A 27,399-nucleotide genomic window follows, 5' to 3' on the forward strand; every position below is an offset into this window, starting at 1 on the left:
GCCTGTGTCATCTGTTCTAACCCTCTCCTTCAATTCTCACAGGGATCCTTAAGCCCACAATCTCCAGAGCGACTCATACCCGTGCATTTCAGTGACCCATATGGGCTAGAGGATTCCTCTGCACACATGCCGAGGATGTTCCACCAGCAAGCATCCATCCCTGAGGACAAACAGTCACTGTGTGGACGCCATCAGAAATGCTCTAGAACCCAGGCGTCTTGCAGAATAGAATCAAAGGTTCCACAAGTGTTGACTAAAGTAAGCAATTCTTTATAAAGAAAAGAATTTAGTAGGGACACACCACTGATAAGCACTCCCACCCAGCATTAGAATGATCTCGCACACTTTCATATAATGTCTTCTGCTGCTTTCATATAATGTCTACTTACACAGAAAGGCTTCTCAATGTTATTCATCAGCAAGCAGTGAAGACCCCGAGCCACTATAAAGGGGACCAGATGTCACACTGTTGAATCCACAAAGCTGAATATCGAGCATTTTCTGACCTCACTCTATTCTAAATATCCCATCCTTTCTGGCTAGTTTTTCCTTAGGGGAAAGTACAACAATGAACGTAGTCTTCACTATGCCACCTTGAACAATGCCATGCTAATGCCTCTGTAATCACTAATTTAAAGTTGGTTTTTGTTTTTTTTTTTTTTTTTTTTTGACAGAGAGAGAGGTCACAAATAGACAGAGAGGCAGGCAGAGAGAGAGGAGGAAGCAGGCTCCCTGCTGAGCAGAGAGCCCATGCAGAGCTCTATCCCAGGATCCTGGGATCATGACCTGAGCTGAAGGCAGAGGCTTTAACCCACTGAGCCACCCAGGCGCCCCTGTAATCACTAATTTAAACACCCATCATTTGCTTTATTCAACATTTTATGTGGCATTTTCTTCTGACTGGAAATTCTTTTGGGGGGTAGCACATCAAGTAGTTATCACTTGAGAGTCTCCTGAATTTTGAGAGTCTTCTGAATTTTGTAAAAGATTACAATTAAGATCATAAAATTTTAATCTATAATTTAAATTAGTTATTTCAAGGTTAACCAGGCATGGATTTTTTCAATCCCTATTTGGTAAATACTTCAGGGGGTGAGGGTTAGCAACCTGCTCAAGATCAACCAACTACCAAAAGAAGAAGTGACTATTCAAGGCCATGCACCCATGAACCACACTGATGGACAAGCCGTGCTGTCAGGGCCCAAAGCCTTAAGGACCCAAGTCAGCCTCTGTTCAAGAACTGTGGTTACGTTACAATGGAATTAATGAAAGGCCTTCTCTGGAGTCATGTGTACACTGTAAGAAGCTGACATGCGCACACAATTCAAAGCACAATTTCGTAGCAGCGGAAAAACATGCCACTGTGGTTTTTTGAAAACATATTCTCATTAAAATCATGACTTACATTTTATAGTTATCAAAACAGTAAAAATTCTTGATAGCTGTGTATCTAATACAGAGCTTTGCTTCTGTAGGTCAACCAAAGTACAAGTTAAAACGAAAGAGACTCCTTCTGAAATCAGAATACATTTCAAAAAGGGACATATCATTGAAGCCTCTTGTTCTGACCTCTTCACGGAGGGAGAAAAGAGATTTTCATTTCTCTTACTGAAACTAGAAAGACTGGTACCAAAAGGACCAGTAGGCTGAACACAAGGAACAACCCAGCTTCTAAACAAGGAATCCCAAGTGGTAGTATGGGCCACCAGTGTTCCCGAAGGCCCAGTGGGTCCTCTGACCATGTATTTTTAAGTATCCATGTCAATATCAAGATTGCCAGTATCTCCTCCTGTAGTGGAAGCTGGCTTCGTGGAAATCTGAAGATCTCGTTGATCTGACCACAAACCCCAGCTCTCTGAAGTAGCCCCAACTGACATGTTAACATGTTTGCCATGAATGTTCTATCTTGTAAGTTCAAAAGTTAGGTCTACCTGCACACGGTGATGGAGCCAGCAGGCAGGAATATGTTATCATTCCTGACTGCTTGGCTCTGCCCTCATGTGACAAATAAGCAAGGTCCAAATTTGCAAAATACTTCTAGATACTCACCTCTGGGACAGATCCAATTTTCGTGGCCGTAGGGCTTGTACAATATGCAGGCCCACCAAGAAAGAAATGAGGCACAAAAGCAAATATTTAAGAGGTACCTTTGCAAGTGAGAAACCTTGAAGCTTAAGCTTCACTGATTATATGGTAAAGGCAACTTTGACCCAATGATATAAAATTGCCAATATTCGACTACTTTGTTCTACCAAAATAGCCACTTAGATGGATCACACTGATGGCAAAGGGTTCCCATATCGGCTCTGTGGTTCACTCAGAAGAATATAAGAGCTCACTACTGGTATATAAACTGAGATTCCTACACTTATTAAAACTGATAATGAAAATTCACCTCAAATGGTACTTATGGAATGTTAGATAGGGAAAACCTAAGGTAACCATGATAGTCACTGTAACTACATTTTCAAAATAATATTTACATAGATGAACAAAAAATATGAAAATGTAAACAAAAATAATTTTTGTATTTGAATACAATGAGTTATTTTAAATACCATGAGTTATTTTCCCTCACAACCAAGGGTTGTTCTATTATCCATATATTTTATTTTATTTTATTTTTTTATTTTTTTACTCTTCTTTTATTATGTATGTAAGTCACCATACAGTACAGTACATAATTAGTTTTTGATGTAGTGTTCCAAGATTCATTGTTTCCAGTGCTCCATGCAATATGTGCCCTCCTTAAAACCCACCACCAGGCTCACTCATCCCCCTGACCCCTTCCCCTCTAAAACCCAAATAATTTAAAAGGAAGAAGAGGACAAGTGTGAGGAGAAGAGGCAGGGACACGGAAGGAGTGAGAGACCTCAGATGTAACTGTCTGTGGTGACAATTCATTACACACCTGCCATCCGTCTATACATCAACAACCCAAAACATATCTTGAACTTTATTTCAAGGGATCAAGACAAAATCCAACCAAATCAATGAGAGACCTCATATTTCTAAGGGTCTTCCCTTTGAGATAACATAGATGTTTGTTAGTAAGGAAGGTCTCAGCTTGACCAAAGGCCAACTAAGATGAACTTACTTTTTGCTTGCCTCACAGACATCTGTAATGTTGGAGAAAAGATGGTGACTCTCTGTTTTGGTCATTGTTTCACTCAGTTCTTTAGAATTTTTAAACATTCGTATCAAAATCTCCAAGCTGAGTAAATAGGAATGTTCAGAGGATATGACTTCAAAGATAGCCTGGTGTGAAGGAAAAAGAAATGTATTATTAATTACTGTGATTGAAGAACTAAATGTAGCTTTCATAATTCTCCTATAAAAATAACATATCTTGAAAAGCACAAAAAGATAAGCATGAAGAAAAATGCCTCACCAAACTACTGTCTTTTTCATCTAAGGCACATAAACCTCAAGAAATAGAGTCACTGTCCACAGTGTAAAAATGAAAAAGCGAAAGCATTTCGGTGACCCGAGACTGCATCCTGAGGTCATGCTTTGTCAAGGGGTAGAATATATGGAAGGAAAGCTAGAGAACGTCATAAAACCTCACTGTGACATTAATTAACCTTTGAGGTCATCTCTTCCAGGTCTGTTTTCAAAGTATGCTGCTCTGGGACACGAAGGATTTATAGACATCACTTGGAATCCCAAGAACATTTTCACAAATACATTTCTTCGCTCTCCTCCTAAGCAGGCTCCCCTTCTCTAACCCATATTTTTTTTTTAATATAATTTTTTATTTTTTATAAACATGTATTTTTATCCCCAGTGGTACAGGTCTGTGAATCACCAGGTTTACACACTTCACAGCACTCACCAAAGCACATACCCTCCCCAATGTCCATAATACCACCCCCTTCTCCCAAACCCCCTCCCCCCAGCAACCCTCAGTTTGTTTTGTGAGATTAAGAGTCACTTATGGTTTGTCTCCCTCCCAATCCCATCTTCCTTCATTTATTCTTCTCGTACCCACTTAAGCCCCCATGTTGCAACACCACTTCCTCATATCAGGGAGATCATATGATAGTTGTCTTTCTCCGCCTGACTTATTTCGCTAAGCATGTTACGCTCTAGTTCCATCCATGTTGTCGCAAATGGCAAGATTTCATTTCTTTTGATGGCTGCATAGTATTCCATTGTGTATATATACCACATCTTCTTGATCCATTCATCTGTTGATGGACATCTAGGTTCTTTCCATAGTTTGGCTATTGTGGACATTGCTGCTATAAACATTCGAGTACACGTGCCCCTTTGGATCATCTAACCCATATTTTAATCCAACAAATTTGCAGTCAATTATAGCGAAGAGTCTGGGTGTAGCAGAAGAGCCTGACTGTATCTATCCTCAAAAGGTTATCAGGCACAGGAATTTTTTTACATTAAGCTCATACAACTGAAAGTGATTCTGTTCATTTAACAAGACACCTGCTCTGTTCCCGTCACTATCTCAAGGAGTGAAGGACCCTCTGCAGAAATGCGTGGTGTCAGGCACACAGTCATTTACCTGATAAGTGTTCATTAATGTTAAAAAGCCTGGGGCACCCGGGTAGCTCAGTAGGTTAAAGCCTCTGTCTTCAGCTCAGGTCATGATCCCAGCGTCCTGGGATCGAGCCCTGCATCAAGGCTCTCTACTCAGCGGGGAGCCTGCTTCCCCCTCTCTCCCTCTGCCTGCCTCTCTGCCTACTTGTGATCTCTGTCTGTCAAATAAATAAATAAAATCTTTAAAAAAAAAAAAGATAAAAAGCCAACCCACATATGTAGGCACCAACGCCCTGGGTAAGGAATTCACCTAGCTCCCTAACAGATTCAACTTCAAATCCTCCAAGAATGGCAAAACAGGGATTCCTCTTTAGGCAGGCATGGTCAATACCCTCGCAGGCTGGAGAGTCACATCCTTCCTAGATCTCTTCCTGGTAACACTGTGATCTTCCCCTTGGCCTCCAGGTCTCTTCCCCCCTCAAGCCCTTGGCCCAGAAGGCACAGGAGGTTCTTCCCATAAGTCCCAGTGCTATGGCTGAAGCTGGGTGGGGGCAAGCAGGCACAGCCAAGTGGACCCCCTAGCTGCTGGTAAGTGGTCCATATTTTGAAGGTCAGGTTAATGGTGCCAGTCTCAATGTTCATCTCCATTTCAGCATCCACAAGCTTTAAAGGAAGTCTTATTTAAATGTGCTAGTCTAGCCTCAGTCATGTTCCAGGGACTTAAATGATATAATCATCTAATGAGTAAAGGGTAAGAACATGAAGATTCTCACTTGAAGATTCTCACTTATATCTTGTATAATTCTATCCAATAAACACAATTATCCCTGGGAAATGTAGTGCAAACTGAAGGAAACGGTCGCTTCCTGACCAAAAACAGTGGATGTCACGTTGTTGATAGTTATGACACCCCGAATGACAAAATATTTTCAAAAGCAAAGGCTTTTGTAATCAAATGCAAAACACTAAGATTTAAACAGAAAGACTGCAAGAACTACATAGAACAGATCACATGAAAAAATGATTAAGTAGTAGTTTAAATTAATAGATTTAACTATAATAACTGTTAAAGCATCCTAAAATAGAGCCGTCAACTACTTAAAAGCAAAGTGAGTCTAACTTTCTAAAAACAGCTATACAGGAATAGAAAGGAACCATAAAGTTTGATTTGCTGCCATTATTAGTATTTTTTAATATCACAAATCTGAATATTTCCAAAATATAAAGGAAATGAGTATGCTCAAAATAGAAAACGTTTAAAAGAATACAGGGATTAGGACCCTGGAGTAGCTCTTGAATTGGTCCACAAACATTATTTATGCTGCAGTGTTAACAATGAAGAAAAAAACATACCACCTACTGTGTAAAATTTGGACAAAAGATTTTTTTAAGGTGGTATTTAAGGTGGAATACTATATGGTGGGCTGAATGAATGATCTGGATTAATATATATTAGCATAGATAAATCCCAAAACGGCTGAGTGGCAAAAGTAAAGAAAAAATATATTCAGAATCATCACTCATCTACATTTTAATGCTCACATATCCACACAAAAATATGTACATAAATATATGTAATACATAATTTTAAAGCACAGATTGAGGGGCGCCTGGGTGGCTCAGTCGATTAAGTGTCTGCCTTTGGCTCAGGTCATGATCTCAGGGACCTGGGATTGAGCCCTGCATCAGGCTCCCTGCTCAGTAGGGTGTCTGCTTCTCCCCCTGCCCCTCCCTGCCACTTGTGCATTCTCTCTCTCTCTCCCTCAAATAAATAAATAAAATCTTAAAAAAAAAAAAAAACAAACACAGATTGGACAGGTACACATCAATTCATAATTATAGTTGCCTCTGAGGAGGTAAGGAAGGAAAAAGCACCAAGGAGAACATAGGACTTCTACTTTACTGAAAGTCTTGTTTTCTTTAAAAAATATGAGGAAAAAATTATAAATGTAATACATTTGTTAATTCTCAGTGATGGGTACACCAATATTATATACTATTCTGGTTTTTTTTTTTTAAAGATTTTATTTTTTATTTGACAGACAGAAATCACAAGTAGACGGAGAGGCAGGCAGAGAGAGAGGAGGAAGCAGGCTCCCCGCTGAGCAGAGAGCCGGATGTGGGACTCGATCCCAGGATGCTGGGATCATGACCTGAGCCGAAGGCAGCGGCTTAACCCACTGAGCCACCCAGGCGCCCCCTATTCTGTTTTTTTAAACTTAAACAAAAAATGACAGTATAAGTTCCCCTTATTTTTTGTTATTTCATGCCAATAAAATAAAAATATAGTGCATGTCCTTTGTGCAATTTACAGGCATGTATACACATAAACGTAATAATATGCAAACAGGAGAAAAGTGTTTTTAGAATTTCACTACCTTATTACAATGAGTAATTTCCCTAAACAGCATTTATTTAAACTTCAAGTTATATAATCCTATTACTATCTGTTTTATTTTTTATTAGGTATACCTTTATTTTGGTATAATTTAAGATTTATTGAAATCTTGCAAAGAGGGAACAGAGCTCTTATTTCTTCATCCAGCTTCCCCTAACCAGGGCCCATGACATAACCATGGTACATTACATTTTATCTGTAGACAAATGTACATACTTTACTCAGATTTCACCAGTTTTCCCACTAATATCCTGTTTCAATCTGGGATCTAATATCTCTTTCATTTTTCAACGTATTTCTTCCAGTTTCAACACCTCGACTAGGGGCTTTGTTGTTTAAGCTAAAATGACATTAAGGTGTTTTAAGTTTTCTTTCCTGGTTCTTAGATGTAGTTTTATTTGACAATGAACACATACCTCTTATGCAAAAAGAACAAAATGAATAAGTTTTCAAAAGAAAACCCTGACCCAGTGCACACAGTAGGTGAAAACACTCACTCTTTGGAGCTTTAAAAGTATCTGCTCAGTAGAAAACATACCTCCTGCCTCTTTCTTTCCTCTTGACTAACTGTCTGTGATAATCCATTTCTTTTCACCTACAGGAAAAAGCAAAATAAAGTTGAGCTCATTTACTTCAACAACTTATTATGTAACACATAACTCCATGCCCTTTGAGAAATGAATTATAGGAAATTATGCAAAATGTGTGAATTCAGCACATATTAATTTGGGGGCCCCTCAATATTTAATCACAATAATAAATTAGCATCAACACAAAAGAACTGCAAAATGTCTAGAACATTATCTCATCAGGTTGTGCTAATCTGTCCTAGTCTTAGGTCTAGATATTTCTAAAATGCTTATCAAAAAAATTCCCAAACCATAAATGAAGAAATCTAACAATAAAGAAAGTAAAGCCACCCCTCCTGAGACTTTACTGCCCTGGATCACACATTGGATCACACTATTTTTCACCCAGACTCCATGGAATACCTGTGCTTGCCATAGCAACCCAAGCAAACAGGAAAAAAAGACCCCTTTGTCCCAGTTTCAGCATTCTTTTCAGTACAGTGACAACTGACAAAGAAGAGAACGCCTGGGTGGTTCAGTCCTTTGAACACCAGAAGGACTCTTGATTTCTGCTCAGGTCATGATCTCAGGGTCCTGAGCCCTGTATCAGATTCTGCACTCAGCCAGGAGTCTGCTTGAGATTCTCTCTCTCCCTTTCCCTCTGCCTCCCACACTGGCTCACATGCTCTCTCTCTCTCAAAATTAATTGATCAATTTGGCAAAGAAGGATGTTAACCTGATAGTCTTTGGAGAAACATCAATACCCACAAGAACCAAGAACACCAGTACCGTACTTGGAGTAACACAGTTGGACCACTGGCTGAATCACTGCAAGCTCTACCTAAATTACCACACATTTTTATTTGATTACTGCAGTGCCTACCATTATTCAACTTTTTTTTTTTTTTTTAAGATTTTATTCATTTGTGAGAGAGAGAGTGTGTGCATGCACAGACACACAAGCTGGGGAAGGGGCAGAGGGAGATAAGGAGCAGACTCCCCACTGAGCAGGGAGCCTGATGTGGTGGTACTAGATTCCAGGACCCTGGCATCATGACCCAAGTCGGAGGCAGATGCTTGACCGACTAAGACACCCAGGTGCTGCACATGATTCAGCTTCTAAACCAGAGTGGAGGCTCCATGAACTCCATGAAGGCAGGGTCTGGTGTGTCTTCTGGTATACCTGGCACTGAGTCTGGCACATGAAAGATACTCCTGTTTTTCAGCTGAAGATTAAATTAGCAGAAGGTAAGGCATACATAAAATACTGACCGATTAAATTCTGTGCCTAACAGAACAGCATGAAAGGGGAGAGTTCTCCCCTTTTGTGAGAAACTAATAACAATAAAATATAATGCAGGTCTTCAAACACTTTTAAAAAGCACAGCGATCTGGGCGCCTGGGTGGCTCAGTTGGTTGAGCGTCTGCCTTCAGCTCAGGTCATGGTCCCAGACTTCTGGGATCGAGTCCCCACATCAGGCTCTCAGCTTCATGGTGAGTCTGCTTCTCCCTCTGACCTCCCCTCTTGTGCTCTCTCTCACTCTGTCTCTCTCTCTTTCAAAATAAATAAATAAAAATCTTTAAAAAAAAAAAAAGGCACAGAGATCTGGTATCTACCATCCTCCATTTAAAAATAAATATGCTTCCCATAACAGCTGGAGATTCCTCTTCTTTCTCCTTAAAAATCACATTTCTATGTCAAAATTTTCCTCCAAAATTTCCTAATGTAATTCTGTTAGGGTATCTTGTTAATCACCCTAGCATACCCTGATGCAAAATATATTTTTCAACTCAATTTTCTAAAATTTCCTGTGACTACTGAGCTAAGTATAAAAGAGACTCTTCTGGATTATATGATCACCACGAATATCATTAATAAACTGTGACCAAAATAACACAATAACTTCAGATTTTAATGCATCAGTCTCTAAAAGTAAATTTTACTAAGAATGAAAACTCTAGTAAGGTGAAGGGTTGTAGTGGCTTTGTTAAGAGGCTTCATGGAAACCAGTATTTTAAATTGACCCCCCATATCTTGTACCCCAGTGGACTGGCACCTTGGAACAAGGCACCACACTAAGATTTGAGATGGGTAAGAGGAACATCTTTTTTCAGTAAAACTGTAAAAAGGACAAATGTAAGAGGAGACTGGAAAAAACTCTGGGGGTAACACTGTGCAGACGCAGTCTCAGTTTTGGAAAGGAAGATACCCGGAACATAAAGATTGAAAAAATATATCCTTAAAATGATCCCTGTCCACTTTGCATGGTCTTCATGAATCCCCTGTGGTGTAAACCTTAGTTTGAAGACCGTAGGAGCATAGGGCCCTACATCGTGCTGTCATGGAAATGAGGATATATGATATGGTCTCTAACCTAACTTTCAGAAAAGAACAGAAAGTAGTACAGTAGGGTAGAAAGAGTCCTAAATCAGTGGTAAAATCAGCGATCATTTATGGAACATTTACTGTGTGCCTAAATGTGTGGTAAGTATTTTTACATCCCCTTTCCCATTGAATCCTACTAAAAATTCACGAAAGTCAATACTATCCTTACCCCAATTCAGGTGGGGATAATAAGTGAGGCTTAAGATCTAAGATCACACAGCTAACAAGTAGTGAGGGAAGGATTTGCATCTATGCCTATCTAACTCCAGAGCCCATACACACTCTCTCTCTAAGGTTTATATATTTTAGAGAAAAAGAAAGTGGGGGCAGAGACAGAGGGAGAAGGAGACAAAGTCCTAAGCAGACTCCCCACTGTGCGCAGAGCCCCATGCAGCGCCTGATCCCATGACCCTGAGACTATGGCCTGAGCTGAAAGCAGGAGTCGGAACCCCAGCCAACTGCATCACTCACGTGCCCCAGGTGGCTGAGGGAGCCCTGTTCTCTGCAAGAGGCACTCCATTTCTAGGGTTGGACAATCATTACTAAAACACCTTCTAATGCCAGGCCTGTATCAAGTCTCCATATGTTCTTTTTCATCCACCCATACTGTGGAATGTTCTTAGTCTTACCTACCATCCTGACCCGGGGTGAGCCTGTCAGCAAGAGTTCATGGCTAAAAAGGCCTCTTCATCCATTTTAATAAGGGAGGGGACCAGCCAGAAGAATGAAACTGTTCAGAACTACTCCCATTTGGTTAACCCTGAAGAGGAATTTCACAGATTTCCTTCCTGACACACAGTCCTGGCAGATTGATACCCAGGCGCCATGCCCACGATCTCTGCAGGTGAGATCACCAGCAAGAATTTCCTTGCACTGGCCTTGTCATCCAGAGTTACTAATGAGTTCAGACCCAAAAATCTTAAGAGAAAGACAATGGGCCATGTGGACTTAGAGACCTACACAAGTGACAGGGAGTTTACTGAGGGATTAAGAGTACTTTATCCCATTAAGAAGAAGAAGGAAAAAAAAAAAATCCCCAGACAAAATAATTTCTTTTTTGAGGGGGGGAAAGGTAGTTCTGAAAAAGACAAATTGCTAACTCCCAGAATTATCATATTTCATTAATACTGATACAAACAATGATAAAGTACTCCTTTGACCGAAAAGTCATCCATAAGAAACCAGCAACCCATATAAAACTACAGAGACAGAAAAGAAAAAGAAAGGAGCGTTCTTGGATCATAACTAAGAACACTGATGTGCAGAACAATGGAGGAGACGACACGTTGGCTGTGGAGAGTTAGGACAGACCAGCCCCTGCTGGCCGGCTGCCACGCCACGGCTCCAGCGCCCGTCCTTCTCTCCCAGCCCTTCTGTCCCCTGTACAGGGCAGGCTGGACAGCTTCTCCCTCCTGAGCCAAGAGGAGTCATTACGTCCACCTGAGACTTCTGTCCACATTCAACTCGAAATTAAGTAGTACCTGAGAGCAGATGCCTGGATGGAGAAGGTCATGAACAGGCCAGATGCTTTTAGAGACTGAGCGGTTTAGAGAAACGAAACCAGAGAAAGAGAGGGGTAGAAGGATACAAAGGAGGGCCCCCAGGGAGGCTGGTGAAAAGGCAGAGAACAGAATATTAGGGTAGAATGAACACAGTGGAGCAAAATATCAAGCAGAAAAAAACAAGGAAGGAAAGGAGGGATGGGGGGGTGGAAAGGGAAGGAAAAAAAAAGGAAACTGTGTGCCAAGTTTTTTTTTTTTTTTTTTTTAAAGATTTTATTTATTTGACAGAGAGATCACAAGTAGGCAGAGAGGCAGGCAGAGAGAGAGGAGGAAGCAGGCTCCCTGCTGAGCAGAGAGCCCGATGCGGGACTCGATCCCAGGACCCTGAGATCACGACCCGAGCCAAAGGCAGTGGCTTAACCCACTGAGCTAATGGTAAATACCTCTAAGGGTACCTGGGTGGCTTAATTGGTTAAGCATCAGCTCTTGATTTCGGTATGATCTCAGGATCCTGAGATCCAGCCCCATGTTGGGCTGTGTGCTAAAACCTGAAGCATGCTGAAGAGTCTCTCTCTCTGCCCCTCCCCCATCCCTGCTCCCAGGCTCACTCACTCTCAAAAAAAAAAAAAAAGCAAACACCTCTAGAAATTTTCTAATTCAAAAACAGCAAACCTTATCAGTAAACTTAACTCACTGGAAGGCTCAGGGTTTTTTTTTTTCTCTCCAAGGGGGGGAAAAAAAGCGTGAAAGCATATGTTTACACCTATAATTTTAAAGTTTACCTGCTTTTTGCAGTTTGTACATGTTTGCTACGAGAATCTGAAAAATTATCAAGTTTATCACACTTCATCAAGTGTTCCTCTTGTCTCCATGTATGGAAAAGAAAAAAGAAATAGTACAGCAGTTTCTAACACCTGATTCCTATTTGCTACCTTAAATGAAAAAAATTAAACTTGTATAGGCTTCTTCCATATTTTAATAACCTCTATTTCATACTGGCAGCTCTGGTCAACTGGGAACACATGGACAGCCACAGCAACATGCCTCTAGAGGTCTCTTTGAACTTCACTCAAGCTTTCTTATTCCTCACAGATTTAAATTTTTTACTTAACAATGTCATCAGTGAGTAGAACTGCAGAAGTAGTTTAATGAAGCAATAAGAACTGGATTCAATTTTGGATTCTTGATTCTGTATCACCTAACCAATTCACAAAAGTGCTCAAATTCTACCATGGAAGATTCTAGACTCTAAAAAGAAAGTACGATACATGTTGCTATCTTCATCATTTTAAGTGGATAAAAGTTAATTCAAGTACAACAACAGAACTGAGCCCACATCTAAATAGTTTTAACATAAGTTAAAAATATAAACATATATGTGGCTTATCAAAACAGTGAATGCAGAGAACTCACTAATGCTATAATAGTTTTACATTCATAATTATAGATTATATATATACACACACACTTATATATGTACTGCTGTAATCAGTACTGAAACTGTTCACTCATGATCTTTGTAATGGATATATTTTGCATAACCAAACAGGAGGGAGATTGACAACTGGCTAAAATTAATAAAGAACTGTATAAGATACTTCATCTATGAAAATGATATTGTCTGGTTAGAGCTAAAATTTTTGAAATTGATAAAAGGGTAAACTCCTTAAACATATAAAGCTAGAAGTTAATTATTAGCTACTACTCCATCCACAGTTCACGCCTGGCTGCTTCTTGATATGTAGCAAGTCTGAACTTCTTAGAGGACTACCCTATGAGGGTACAGGCAGGTTTTTGACAGTGAATTCCATTCCTGCATTCAGCTCAGCTATGGGATTTTTCACCTTGCAGAGAATTGTGTCAGGACATCCATAAACTTCGCAAAGTTTTCCTTGCCTTTGACTTCACTCTCTGGAATAGGTTATGAGCCTGTTCTCTAGGCCCAAACAGAGCCCCAGTACTGACATTTCTACAGAACCTGGGGCTCTATCTATGGAATAGAACCAGTCCAGTATCTGGGGAGGGAGCCAACATTAATGACACCAGTCTCTGGGTCGAGCAGATGACCATTTTCCGTGGGGTATATTCTCAGGCCCTCTGTGAGCTGATACCATTTCTAGATCATGTGGGTGGCACACTCTTTCCATGTTTCCCCACCAGCCAGGGAAACCAGAATGGGAGGGCCCCAAAAGACTGACCATCCCAAAAGGCTCCGAAACATAGCTAGTTAAAAATTAGATCAGATATTTATAATCCAAGATCACTCCGGCTCCATAAATCACTAATGTACACAGAATACTCAATTTGAGCTAAGACCTTTAAACTTGCTGAAGTTTACCCACTTGCTGAAATCAGCTGGTTATTCATGCTTTCTGGTGATTCCCTACTCCCAGGCTTTTGTTCTCAAGAGTTCAAAAGTGGTAAGGGAATGAATTGCCAAGCAAAATTATACCATGAGACACAATCACTCCAAGGTCCTTTCTATAGACTTAATACAACCCACATAGTCCCTGAATTACAAATGAGCTAGAGTCCTTTCACTGCAAATAACATGGGAACAGCCACTCTCCGTGAGTATGTCTGAAGTTCCTAAAATGAAAAATCTGCCAGAATCTAGAAACAGTGTCCTTGTAACCAGGCCTGTAGGCTCTCTCCAGGCCCACTCAACCATGGCAGGAGATCCTGAGACATCACTCCTAAGCTATGAGCTTCCTTGGGACAGGAGTCTAAAGGATCAGAGATCTGTGTCACCAAAGATCAGATAAATGAGATCAAGAGGAGGACAGTATCATACTTTCAGGAAGGGATGGGTAAACAGATAAAATACTCTTTAAAAAAAAAATGGAGAGGTAGAAGACAATGTCCCATTTAATAAAATTATTTTTAAAATATCTCAACTACTGTGCCAGGGATCCCTTAATTTGTTTGTTCTAAAAACTGATCCCTCCTTTGATCTATAATAATAGATCTTTCATAATTCTGCAATCCTCACCAAAGTTCTTGGATCTTAAGAAGCAGCCAGCCCTCTCGGCCTCCTGGAGGTAACCTCAGGTCTGCTAAACCAATGGCAAACTCAGATAGGGCACGCTGGGGCTTGAGGCTTTTGCTCCCCTATGCCCTGCATCACCTTCTACAGACAGAGCCAGGATTTCTGAATGAACCCAAATTATTTCAATACAGATAGGAGGCTGAGAGTACAAACCACAAGCAGACAGGTAATTAAAAGTACAAGAATAAACTGTTGTCCTTTGTACAATTTAGGAGATAAGCATGCAACTACTTCATTGTAATCAGCCCTCTCTATGGCTAGAGCTAGCTCTCCATATCAGCCAATTCCTGACACAGAGTTCTTGCCAGTCTTTCATTTATTTATTTTTCAAACTACCCCTGCTTCAAATGCTTACCATGCAGCAGAACCTTTTAGCAACCCCGCAAGGAAGCTGGCAGTATCCCTGCTCTACAGATAAAACACAGAGTCACGGAAGAGTTAAAGCATTAGCCCTACAAAGTAGTAAAACTGGGGCTCCAACCCAGGCCTGCCTGCTCCCCACCCCAGAGTCTGTGAGCTCTTAACCACCCCGGCAGGACTGCCTTTTAATACTTGCGAATTGCGATCTGCAGCTATTCTTCCCCTAAACTGTGGCCCTCCTCCTGAATACCCCAGACACTTCATCTTCCACTGGGTTCCCAGCTTCAGCTACTGTGAAAGCTAAACTGTCCGTGGGGTGCCCTGGGATTTAACCCGTTCATTAGTCCTGACCTTACTCCTGCTAAGCACATTTCTCTCTTTTACTTGTGGCTCTTACCGGCCTCATTCCCCTGTGGGGCCACTGAGCCCAGACTCCAACATCCTCACCCTCTCCCCCTCCAGATAAGCAAGAGAAGCAGCTTTCCTTTATCTATCAACAATTAAAGAGAAGAAAATGAAGTTAGGAAAGGCATGAAAAGCCAATGACATGGAGTGGAAAGGAGGAAAAGGAAACCGGCTTTAGAAGCGACGGACAGTTCTCTACAAGTATTTAATAAAAGATGAGCAGTTTTAAAAAGTGGAACACTTAGGGCGCCTGGGTGGCTCAGTGGGTTAAGCCGCTGCCTTCGGCTCAGGTCATGATCTCAGGGTCCTGGGATCGAGCCCCGCATCAGGCTCTCTGCTCAGCAGGGAGCCTGCTTCCTCCTCTCTCTCTGCCTGCCTCTCTGCCTACTTGTGATCTCTCTCTGTCAAATAAATAAATAAGATCTTTAAAACAAAAATAAATAAAAATTAAAAAATAAATGGAACACTTCATAAAATACTGAGGAGCAGTGTTGATAGTGGTTCACAGGGGAAGAGATTGGGAATTGTGGTAAAACCAAAGCAGATTTCAGTCTTAACTGGTGTGTTTAATGTTGTAGTAAGGACAACCTATCTGTTTTACTCCTGTAATTCAAAAAGATTGTTTTAAAGAATTTAATCACCTTTAAATTAAGGGTTTTAAATTGAAAACTGAATAGGGAGTTGGATAAAAGAACCAAACACCCACTTATTTGATAAAATACAATATGGGTTTTAAAAAGTTCTTATGAAGAAAGTTTAATGACATGAACAGTCACTTCACAACATGGGTAAGAGAAAAAAGATGTGCTATAAAACACCAGGTTTAATGGCATGAAAGGATATTGACAACACTGCTAAGGGGAAAATATGGGTAATAAGACAATATTGTATTATTGAATTTTTGCTTAAAAAAACCTCCATATGTACACACATTTAAAAAAAAAAAACCTCTATACACACACACACACACACGCACACATACACACCCTTGTCTGAAAAGCTCTATACCAAAATGTCAACAGTGATGGGGAGAGGAAGAAATTTCAACTAATCTTTATTTTATTCTTTATGTTTATTGATAACTATTTTTGCTTAGTAGACATGTCTCGGCTTTGTAATCAAAGCCTCATTTTTAATAAAAACTAAAATAGGTTTCAAAGTCCTTTCTCAAGAAAGGAATAAAGCAAGCAGGGCAAACACATGGAATTGTTTAAACATGGCAATAATACCTGCGTTTCTTTGTTGTTGTCCACAAGGAAAGCTAGAGACAGGGCAGGTGACCACCAGCAGAAAAAGGAAGTAAAGCAGGGAAAGGGAGGCAATAAGAAAGCCAGATTTCAGACAAGCCCAAACCACACAGTGGCTTCTAAGGCAGTGATGAAAATGAGGTGAGGCCAGGCAGGTGTGCAAGTGTGATGGCAACGGGGACTGGGCTAGGACTGGGGTAACTGAGCTCGGCACCCCTGACTTACGGAAGGCCTACATCAACAAGGTCTGACAAGGGCAGAACAGGGCGGTGCCCCCCCCTTGTAGGAGAGGAGTTCCTGTTCGTGAACGTGATGCGGGTGTCTGGATGCTACTCCATTTTTATTTGTGGTTTTTGTCAAGTGGCAGATGGAGAGGAATGATCAACTCCAAACCAGTCAGTTACTTAAAACAACACTGACAACAAAGTTAATTTCCTAGATTTGCAATAAAAACCTAACCTGAGGAAAACCTGTCCTGGAAAATTGGGTAAGAAAGCAAACTGATATATATATATATATATATATAAAATTTATAATACATATTATATATATAATTTTAATATTTACTTATCTGACAGAGAGAGACAGTGAGAGAGGGAACACAAGCAGAGGAAGTCAGATAGGGAGACGCAGGCTCCCAATAGAGCAGGGAGCCCAATGGATCCCAGGATCCTAGGACCCTGGGATCATGACCTGAGGCAAAGACAGACACTTTAAGGACTGAGCCCCAAAAGCGAATTGATATTTAACATTAGATGCACAAAGCATGCAAAGTTTTCATCAGACAGGGATTATCTTATCGTATGGAGGAGATTCTGAGACACTGGCAAGACTTACTACTGTTGTTCTTCCACTGACCTAGACATCGAACTTCACTCAAGCCATATTTCATTCTTTCAATGCTTTTATTTCCTACTCTTCTGCCCACCTTGTTTTAGTCACCCTCCCTAGAGAAAGCTTCCATGATCTTTACGGCTCTTTGTGATTTCTATCTATGTCATTCATTTTGGCACTGTACCCTACATTCTTTCAGAAACACCATTTAGCTGTTTCATTTCTATTGTCTTCTGAACCAGCTTCTAAGTTCCTACAGGGCAGGTACTGGGATTTAGGCTTGCTTTGTTTGCCACATCCACCACGACGCAGTGTAATACCAATGAATTTACGAATCAGACACCAGTGTTTTCTAAACTACAAGTGAATTACACAATAACGTCCATGAATTTCTGGTCAACACCTATTGAAATGTAACAAAACAGAAAAGACAGACATATCATAGTATAATGCAAGTATTAAGGGTAACTTCTAACTTTTGTTTGAGATACACACACACACACACACACACACACACATGCATATACACACAAAAGACTACAAGGTAAAATGTGCTGCTCATTTGCTAAGCCTCTGATATACATAGTGTTTCCAACACCAACTCCACCATGTGAAAATTTTTCTTAAAGGTTTTACTTATTTATTTGAGATAGAGAGAGAGCACTAGCAAGGGAAGCAGCAGAGGGAGAGGGAAAACCAGGCTCCCCCTGAGCAAAGAGCCCAATGTCAGGCAATCCCAGGACCCTGACATCATGACCTAAGCTGAAGGCAGATGCTTACCGGACTGAGCCATCCAGACACCCCAGCCACCAGGTGCAAATTCACACTAGATAGGTCAGTCATGTTGCTAACCAATCTCACAGATCCCTACAAGGAACACTGTTCTACTCAGGCCTCCACAAAACAAACCAACCAAGGGGGCCACATCTCTCACAATATTGAATAATGGAGGCTAAAGCTGACTGGAATAGAGCTAGTTAGGCACCTGGCCAAACAACAAAGATTGGTTAAGTGGCCTATTAAATGGGGGGAAAGTGCTGAGCTGCTCTGATCTGACAGGATTCTCTCAAGAAACTGAACTGGGTACTTACACAGGGAAGCTGACAGGAAAACATGAGGTGAGTAGGACCACGCAAGGTAACCTTAAGTCTATGTTACAAGAACTCAGAAACAGAATGTGCAGGAGCTCTCAGGAGAAAAGACAGATATAGCAAAAAGGAAAATGAATTCATGGCAAGATGAGAGCCACCAGGCAAATACTTGCTAAGACACATTATCGGCCAGGTACCAGAGAGAAATACCGTTCCTGCTTTTCCAGAGCCCACAGCTCCATTCTAGGTAATCTCAAAACCCTAACAAAAATAGCTGGAGAGAAACCATATTTAACCTGGTGTAGTCTCAACTGCCTTGATACAAAGTAGACAAGGTATCCTGCTATTGTCCTAAGGGCCACATAAACTGTAGTGAAATCACCGAGTATAACCCCTGGTGCACAGTAGGTCCTCTGCAAATATGTGGCCAACAATTTAACTGCATGTCAACAAATTAAAAGCATAATGATCCAAAGGCAGGTCCCTGAGCTACAGCTCTGCAAGTCAGCCCCTGCACTGCCTGCTCCTAGCAAGACCTTGAACCCATGAGGATATAGGGGATCCCTCTTGCTCAGCTGAGCGAACAACAATCCTACTCCTTCGCATATCACTACCTGAAGCAGAATTTCCTGCTGCTTCAAAATGGGAACCACTCCATTTTTGTGTTATTTCAGTTGAATGGGTGGCTGTGTTGATCCCTTACACCAAAAGGGAAAATAATCTGCCATTTCCTTTCAATGGCAATACTACTTCTTCTGTAGAAGTTATCCATTGGCTCTGTAATCTTCACCTCTTCAAATAATAGATATTCAGATAATGAATGCAGTAATAATCGTAAGACATTAGAGCACAGACTAAAGTAGAAAATCAACAGGCTATCAGCATTCTGGATAAATCAAAAAAAAATTTGAGAAATGAAATTTTAAATGTTAAGTCCAGCATTTAAAGATTTAATAATAGTTTCTATAGTGATGACTTCTCAAATCATCATGGAAACAAATCACTCTGTGGATGTGGCCTTGAGGAACAGTCTCCCCACTGGACTAAAGGCCTGGAGATGCCACACGGGCACATCTTAAGATGGAGAGGGTAAAAACAAGAATCTGATAGATGATTTCCACAATCCGAAGCTCAGTATTCTAGACCTTTTTTTGCACATTCAGAACTGCTCAAAGTAACTCAGCCTTCCCTCCTTTGACCTAATTGCACTGTATTCCTATAGAAGGCTATCATTCTTGAATGCCTCCCATTGACCTCCCCAGAAGAAATACCAAGTGAAAAATTAGGTTACTACTGAATTGATTTCACAACAGCCAATACCTACCATGGGCTAACACAGTTTTAAACTATGAAGATGCCAAATTCCCCAATGTATCAAAGACATGCATATTAAATCCAGGATGTAGCCAACCAATAATCAAGATTTTTTTTTTAATAAAAATAAAAAACAGCCTCCAAAAGGTCTCTGAGTAGGAAACTTCCTCACTGCTTTCAATGCTGAGTAACTTTCTACTACTTTCACTTCTGGGATTAGATGTCTACATGTATTCATTTATTTATACATTCATTCATAAACTCACCCAATAGTTTCTGCAAGCTTACTATAAGTCAAGCACTGTTTCATGTCCTAGGGAAATAGGAGGAAACACAATGGACAAAAACCTCTGCCTTTATGCAGCTTTTATTTCAGCAGAGTAGTTGGACAATTAACCAAAAAAGTAAATCACACAGTATGTGACAGAGTTAATGTCATGAAGAGGATAAAAAATATTAAAGGGGTGCTAGGGAGACGATGAGGAAGAAAACCATGTGGCTCTCTGCAGGAAGAGCTACTATACGCTAGGCAGACCACAAATGCAAAGGCCCTGGGGCAGAGTACACCTTATATTCTAGGAACATCAGAGTGACTGAGCATTGGGCAATATGGAGGAGGAACCAGGAGATCAGTCCAGGAAGGAAATCAAGCCAGATCACACAGCCTCCCAGGCCACTGTAAGACTTGGCCCTTACTCTAAGTGGACTCGAGAACACCTGAGGGAGTCAAACAAAGAGACAGTATCTCAGCATATTTTAACAGCATAAAAAATAATCAATATAATTCCATGTTGCCACATGGAGAGGAGATGTAAAGGGATCCCAGGAGATACAGGAGTTGAGCTGGAAAGCAGTGGGGATAATCCACTTTTGAAGGTGAAGGCAGCAAACCAGCTTTGTACCAAATTGGAAAAGGTTATGGAAGAAAAAGAAGACTGAGGAATGATTCCAAGGTTTTTTCACCTTAGCAACTAGGAAGATGAAGCTGTTATTTGCTTAGGAAAAAAAAAAAAAATATATATATATATATATATATATATATATATATATATATATTGTGGGAAAAGCAGGTCTGGGCAGGAGAGAAGAAAATCAGCAGACATAAACTTTTAGACAGATTAACTTTGAGAGGCCCATTATATCAGAAAAGAATCTGGATACCCTTGTCTGAAAACTCAGGGAAACGTCTGGCCTAGAAATAGAAACTCCGAAGTCACCAGAGTATATGATGTATTTAAATTCACAAGATTGGAGGAGAACACCAGGGCGCCTGGGTAGCTCAGTGGGTTAAGCCTCTGCCTTTGGCTCAGGTCGTGATCTCGGGAGCCTGGGATCGAGCCCCGCATCGGGCTCTCTGCTCAGTGGGGAGCCTGTTTCCCCCTCTCTCTCTGCCTGCCTCTCTGCCTGCTTGTGATCTCTCTCTCTCTCTTTGTGTCAAATAAATAAATAAAATCTTAAAAAAAAAAAAAATGATTGGAGGGGATCACCAACCGAGCACAGGAGGTAAGAGCCCCAGAGATGGAGCCTAGGGAGCCTGGAACATTTAGAGATGGGAGGAGTGAGGAAGTAAGTGCCACCAACCAGAGCAAGAAGCTCCAGCTGCAGTAATTTTGTTTTCACCCCTCTCACCCACCATTAACCCTGAGGATCTACATACAGGACAGTTTCCCTGCCTGGGACTCCTCAGTTCGGTCCCTGGGCCCCACACCAACTTCACCCAGACAGACACCTGTCTTGACACGCCACTGATAGCGGCTCATGTCTCTTCCTTTGCCACCATCTATCAGTTGACAGCACCTTGCCCAGACAGGTGCCCTCCCCCGTAGGATCTCAGAGCAGCACAAACACGTCCTTCGTGGCATTCATACAGTTTTAATTCTGTCATTGATTTGTGTGATTATTTGATATCTGTGTCACCATGAAGGGTGTCTGTAAGGAAGTGAACCAAGGTGGAGTTTGTCTCTGAGCATCTAGCACAGAGCTGGCTCTCCATTAACTCTAGATGAATGAAGGAATCTTTCGCCAGCCTCTCTTGTTGGTTTTGTGCTCAATGAAATAATAAGACCCTTTTTGTATTGGGTCCCAAGTCTAGGTTTCTGACTGAAATGCCTTTTTGTAGTTATGCCAATCAAAATTTAATATCCCTGTTCTCATCTCCTCCCACTTGGTTGGAGCACCTGTCTCTTGCACTCTGCCTCCCTAGGGGCATGGCGCACACATAGCCACATTTCACACCCTATTGTTCTCTTGGGAGAATTAAGAACATAAACATTGCCATATCTACTATTCAATTGCCCTTTCATTACTCAGCTCCAGCTGGAAAAGTTTTTTCATTTTCTGAAGACTACATATATTCTTCAGAAAGAGTTACACAGCTCAAGTTCCAAATCTGCTACAATTCAGAAAAAGAAAAACTTCTAAATGTGATATGAACAACATGGGAACTATACTTAATACATAGAGAGCTCCAAGGGCACCCGGGTGGCTCAGTTGGTTGAGCATCCAGCTCTTGATTTCAGCTCAGGTCAGGATCTCGGGGTCATGGAAGATCATGACATGGAGATCATGGGCATCAGGTTCTGCGCTCAGCAAGGACTCTGCTTGTCCCTCTCCCTCTGCTCCCCCCCTCTTTCTCTCCCTCTCTCTCTGTCCAATAAGTGAATAAAGTCTTTTAAAACCTCAAACTGAAATAAAGAAACAGAAAAAAATTATAAACAAATATTTATATACTTGTGTGTGCATTTTCTGAAAAGCCATGCCTCAAAGTTTTCATTCTCAAAGCATGTATAACCTTTCAAAGGGAAAGAAGCAAAACTGATATCCATCCTACAAAATAATGCCGAAGCTAGAAAGAATACTGAAGATCATCATGTATAGACATGAAAGGATTTATAAGACACATGGTTCAGAAAAAAAGCAAACTGTAAAAGCCACAGAGTATATATTTAAGTAAACACATGCAATCTTTAATATTTCTCTTCAATGTATATATGTGGATTTTGAGAATGTTATCAAATTGAGAATGGCATTCCTATAGAGAAGGGGAAAGAGATTGGGATTGCAGACGTGATGAAAGAGATTTTAGTCTTACCTGAAATGTTCATTTATTTTTTACATGGAGAACGTATTATATGTTGCTTAATATAAATCAAAATTAATTTTCAAAAACATTAAAAGAACAGCATCATCTAATTGCACTGACAGCTAGGCGGGCCCCCAGCTCTAGCCCTCTTGACTAGAACAGAATCTCTGAGTACCTCTCAGACATAAGCACATGGATCTCTATTTCTGTTTATAAAAATACAAACATTCCAGGAGAACTACTGCCCAATTTAAAAGTGTGGACAAGTACATATCTAAAGCTCTGACAATTTCCACTGAGCACTAAAACCAAGCCAGGCATGAAAAATGAGCATTTTTTAAAAAATTTTTTGAACAGAAAAGATAGATATGGTAAAAGGCATTAATCATCTAAGGTAAAAAATAATTTTATGAGACTGCAATGTTGCAAAATATGAATGGAAAATTATATGACTGAAGAGATTATTTTAAGGAGCAAGTTACTGAACAGCTGAAAATTAATTCAGACAAGTATGAAAATTTAAGGAAAAAGAGCGCATTTTTCTATGATCTCTGAATGCATAAAACATTTTCTGCAAACAGGATGATATTCAGGTTTATTACATCTGTTGAGCTCTAGTTTTTATAGAAAACAGACCTTTCACAACAAACATGGTATAAATTCTGGAAGGGTAAGCCCCATCAGATCAAACTGCTAAGTCACCAAGGTGTCTGTTATATAGTCAACTGGATGGAATTATACGTATACAAAATGACCATTTTTCAAATCATCCTTCCTCTCCTGGCAGTTCAGAAAGTCATCCAGTGGCAAACGATGTGAGCTTGAAGAGCAGAGCCAGGACTCAGAGACTGATGTCCTGACATCAGACCTCCCGTTAAACCATTAGCCCCACTCTGCACAGCGGAAAGAATACTCTGAGGAAAATGGAAAAACTGGTTCCTAACTAGAGAGTTTAACATTTCTGAACAAACTGAAGAGATCAAAATGACTGAAGATGACTGATAAACCCCCGTCAGCAAGTGCAAAGGAAGAGGAGAGCAGAGGATGACTATATTAGGTGCTGAATCCCAGTGGGAAGTTCGCCTGCGTGCTTGTTTTTGCCTCTAGAGCGTAAACACCCTTTTCAAAGGTACCTGGCATGTCAAGGTGATGGAAATTACACAAACACACCCCATAGCAAATAAATGGGGTCAGGGCACGGCTGGTGAGTGTGGCTTCGGTGCTGTCACTGATCTTGAAAAAACAAACACTGGTTTCACAACCATCATTTTTCAGGACATGCACAGTATGTGAGTTCGGGGCAGGGAGGTGTGGTTAGGAGGAAAAACAAAAAGACTCCAGTCAAGATTTATCCTTTATTTTCTGTAATACTGCAAATGCTTCCAGAATCCCATTAAAGGATGAACTGTAGGGAAATCCTAAAGCTCTCTTTGTATCCAGGACTCAACGGGTTACCTGGCAATCACTATACCAAGGACTTAGTGTCCTATCCCCAACTAATAATATTGATGTTTATCTTCAAACCCACAAGCTCTTCCCAGAGGTCCGAGAACTACTGGCTTCATCCTCATGCTGCCATTTTAGGTGAGTCACTGGGCACCTGACCTGTGTGTGTGGCAGGTTCTGGGTCTCTGGGCACAGATCTTTAGAAATCAGAAATGACTTTCCAATGTCAAGCCTCAAATCCACGAACCATAATGATTTTAAATTATTTCTCATATACCAGTGTTCTCCCAGGCCTGAAAAGTTATAATTCCTGGAATGAAGACATCCTACACCTACCTACCTACTCTGTATATACTCGAAGAGTTCTACCTCCTTCTATGATCAAGGGAATGAAAAGTAAACCTGTCACCCTCTTATGAGACTAAGGAGCCCAGGTTGTATTTCTGACTATAGGAGAATAGCCACTGCTGCACGGAGAACCCATTGGCAGAGGCACCATTGCTAAGTACATCCGCATTTGCTTACTTTAAGCTGACTCAAGAAGTCTGGGCAGCTAGATTTTCCCTTCTATTGAGGAACAAGTAAATGTTTCTTATACAGTTCTAATTCTCCCTTATTGTTAGATAATCACAACATTACAGTTAAAACCTGTCCTGCTAGGGCACCTGGATGGCTCAGTTGGTTAAGTGACTGTCTTCGGCTCAGGTCATGATCCCAGAGGACTGAGTCTCGCACTGGGCTCCCAGCTCCACAGGGAGCCTGCTTCTCCCTCTGATTTTCTCCCCTCTCATACTCTCTCTTACTCTCTCTCAGATAAATTAAAAAAAAAAAATTCAAATAAAAAATTAAATTAAAAAAAAAAACCTGCCCTACTAAGGTTTAATGTTAAGGGGGAGTGGGGGGGGCACCTGTCACCTGTGTGATTGTCCAACGGAACCAAAGGAGACATAGAGACAAGCACACTAAAACATTATACTACAGACTGAAAACTTGAAGACCTATGCAACAACTGTATATCATCACTGCAAACTGAGACTTTTGCATACTGAATTCTTCTTACTGTCAACTGATAAGCAAAGTTTCATCATCCCAAGAGGCAGGCAGGTGTTTGCAACAAAGAGATTTTAAGACAATAAAACAACCAACAACAGCTAATGCACATATGTGCTCATGCAAACCCTCACACGCAGAAAACCACCCGCCCTACCCTCTTTCTGGGATCAAGACCATACTCAAAAAAGAATTTTGTATTAAAGTGATGTATGCATGATGAGATGGCAGCTACCGTGTCAATTTGGCACATTAAAGGTAAGCATGGGAAGAGCAGATGTTTCTGAGACCAGCACTAACCCCTGTGGCCCGTCTTCAAGGAAGGATTGGGGCATGAGGCCAGACAGAGAAATGGAGGTGCTGATCCCTACGGAGACATCCTGACAATGCTCATAATTCACAAAAGCTTCCTTTCTTTAGGATCCTAATGGCAACTTAGACCTAACAACTGCTAAGCTTCTGAAAAAGAAATGACCACTTTTTCATTGAAATATCCACTTTCCTAAAAGCCAGAGCTGTCTGCATCTTTTTAGTGGATAGAAAACCCATGTGGGAAGTATAGAAGAGAACCTCAGGACAGTGATTATTTTGGGATGGCAGAAAGGAGAAAAGTACTGGAGAGGAGGGTGGTGAACTGGATCTGCCCAAAAAAAGAGAGATCCGCAGTAAATATGTTAAAATGTTAGCATTTGTTCAATGGGGGTGGCAGGTACCCATAAATCTCTTACACATACTCATTTTTAAGTTTTTCTGCATGTTTGAAGTACTTTATAATTTTTTTTAAAGATTTTATGTATTTGACAGACAGAGATCACAAGTAGGCAGAGAAGCAGGCAGAGAGAGAGGAGGAAGCAGGCTCCCTGCTGAGCAGAGAGCCTGACCCCAGCTGAAGGCAGAGGCTTTAACCCACTGAGCCACCCAGGCGCCCCTGAAGTACTTTATAATTTTTTTAAAAAAGTAAAATATTTTAAATGTGAAAAGGAGACACAAAATGCACAAAGAAATCACGGGCTGAAGTCTAAGAATGGGAGGTGGCAAAGTCCAATGTTGCTCTGATTAAATGTAATTGCCAAGCAACACAGTAAATACACACAAGCCTCCTGGGAGCACTAAAACCCAAGATAACACACACTGAAGTTAGAACCCACTTTATAGTTTTACATTTTGTCACCAGTCTTTTGATAGAAATCTTGTTAACAAAAGGCACATGGGTACACGTATCCTTGGCCCAATGAAATGCATGCCCATATTTGCAGTTGTGCAGAAGGATGTGTAGTATTATTTTAATGTGCGTTTGTTAATCTAGCTGAAAGCCAAACTTTTGGAGGCCTAAGTATGGCAGCTTGCTTTTCAGTACTCAGAGTAGGTAGGATCAGAGTGTGATACATCAGTACACATCGCTGTTCAGCATTCAGAGAACAATGGCAAGACTCAGGCCTGGGCTAACAAATGCAGCTGTTTCCACGGAGGAAGAACTCAAAAAATCCACAGCTTTCTTTTCAAGAGTCCTCTACCAAATGGTCCACACCAGAATGGAATGATAGCCATTTAGAGCCAACATGGCCTCCATGGGCCTTGTCACCAGTTTCTCCACATGTGCACTTGGGATAGAATATCATGAAATCATTGAATTAGGGTATAAGGTTACCAAATGTCAGTTCTGTGAGTAGGTATTATCACCTGAGCACAGGCAAAAATCATAGAAATATCCTAGAAGTTCCAAACTGTCAGCAGAGGAGACAAGACTGGCCCATAGATACTTTGTTGGCCTTACACATCATTTCTCTAACATATGAATTGGGATAATACTCATAAAACTCTGGACTGCTGCGTTCTCTTTCCTAAATGTCAGAAGGAACATTTCCTAAACGTCAGAAGGAACACCAGCAACACTGGGCTGGTGTGAGCTAAGTGGCGGCGACTGAAGTTATATCAGGGCTGTTCACCATAATCCCCATAGGCCTCAACCTCCACACTCACCAGCCTCCCCTTAATGTTGCTTGCTGTGCCCTTGTAGGCATTTTAGCCCATGGCACATATTAAGGGTGCCACACCTTGGAGGTACTGGAAATAAATAAATTCTCCTTAGAGCAGAATTAGAGGTTGGGAGGGAGACAGAGAGAAAGGGCTCGGTTTCTAGAATTCTGAATTCCAACACAGACTAGA

The 27,399-nt window shown here is 40.9% G+C and overlaps 1 protein-coding gene across 3 annotated transcripts in view; it reads right to left on the reverse strand.

The window, feature by feature from the left end:
* Positions 1-27,399, reverse strand: part of ARHGEF26 (Rho guanine nucleotide exchange factor 26) — a 122,903-nt gene that overhangs the window by 87,083 nt on the left and 8,421 nt on the right. For all 3 annotated transcript variants that reach the window (XM_059391712.1, XM_059391711.1, XM_059391710.1), the window contains 2 exons: positions 7,437-7,493; positions 3,098-3,258 (listed from right to left, as the gene is read on the reverse strand). In XM_059391712.1, the coding sequence (XP_059247695.1) occupies positions 3,098-3,258; positions 7,437-7,493 (218 nt within the window). The remainder of the gene's footprint in view (positions 1-3,097; positions 3,259-7,436; positions 7,494-27,399) is intronic.

Source organism: Mustela nigripes, chromosome 2, assembly GCF_022355385.1.
Source record: "Mustela nigripes isolate SB6536 chromosome 2, MUSNIG.SB6536, whole genome shotgun sequence".
In the NCBI taxonomy this organism is placed as follows: domain Eukaryota; kingdom Metazoa; phylum Chordata; class Mammalia; order Carnivora; family Mustelidae; genus Mustela; species Mustela nigripes.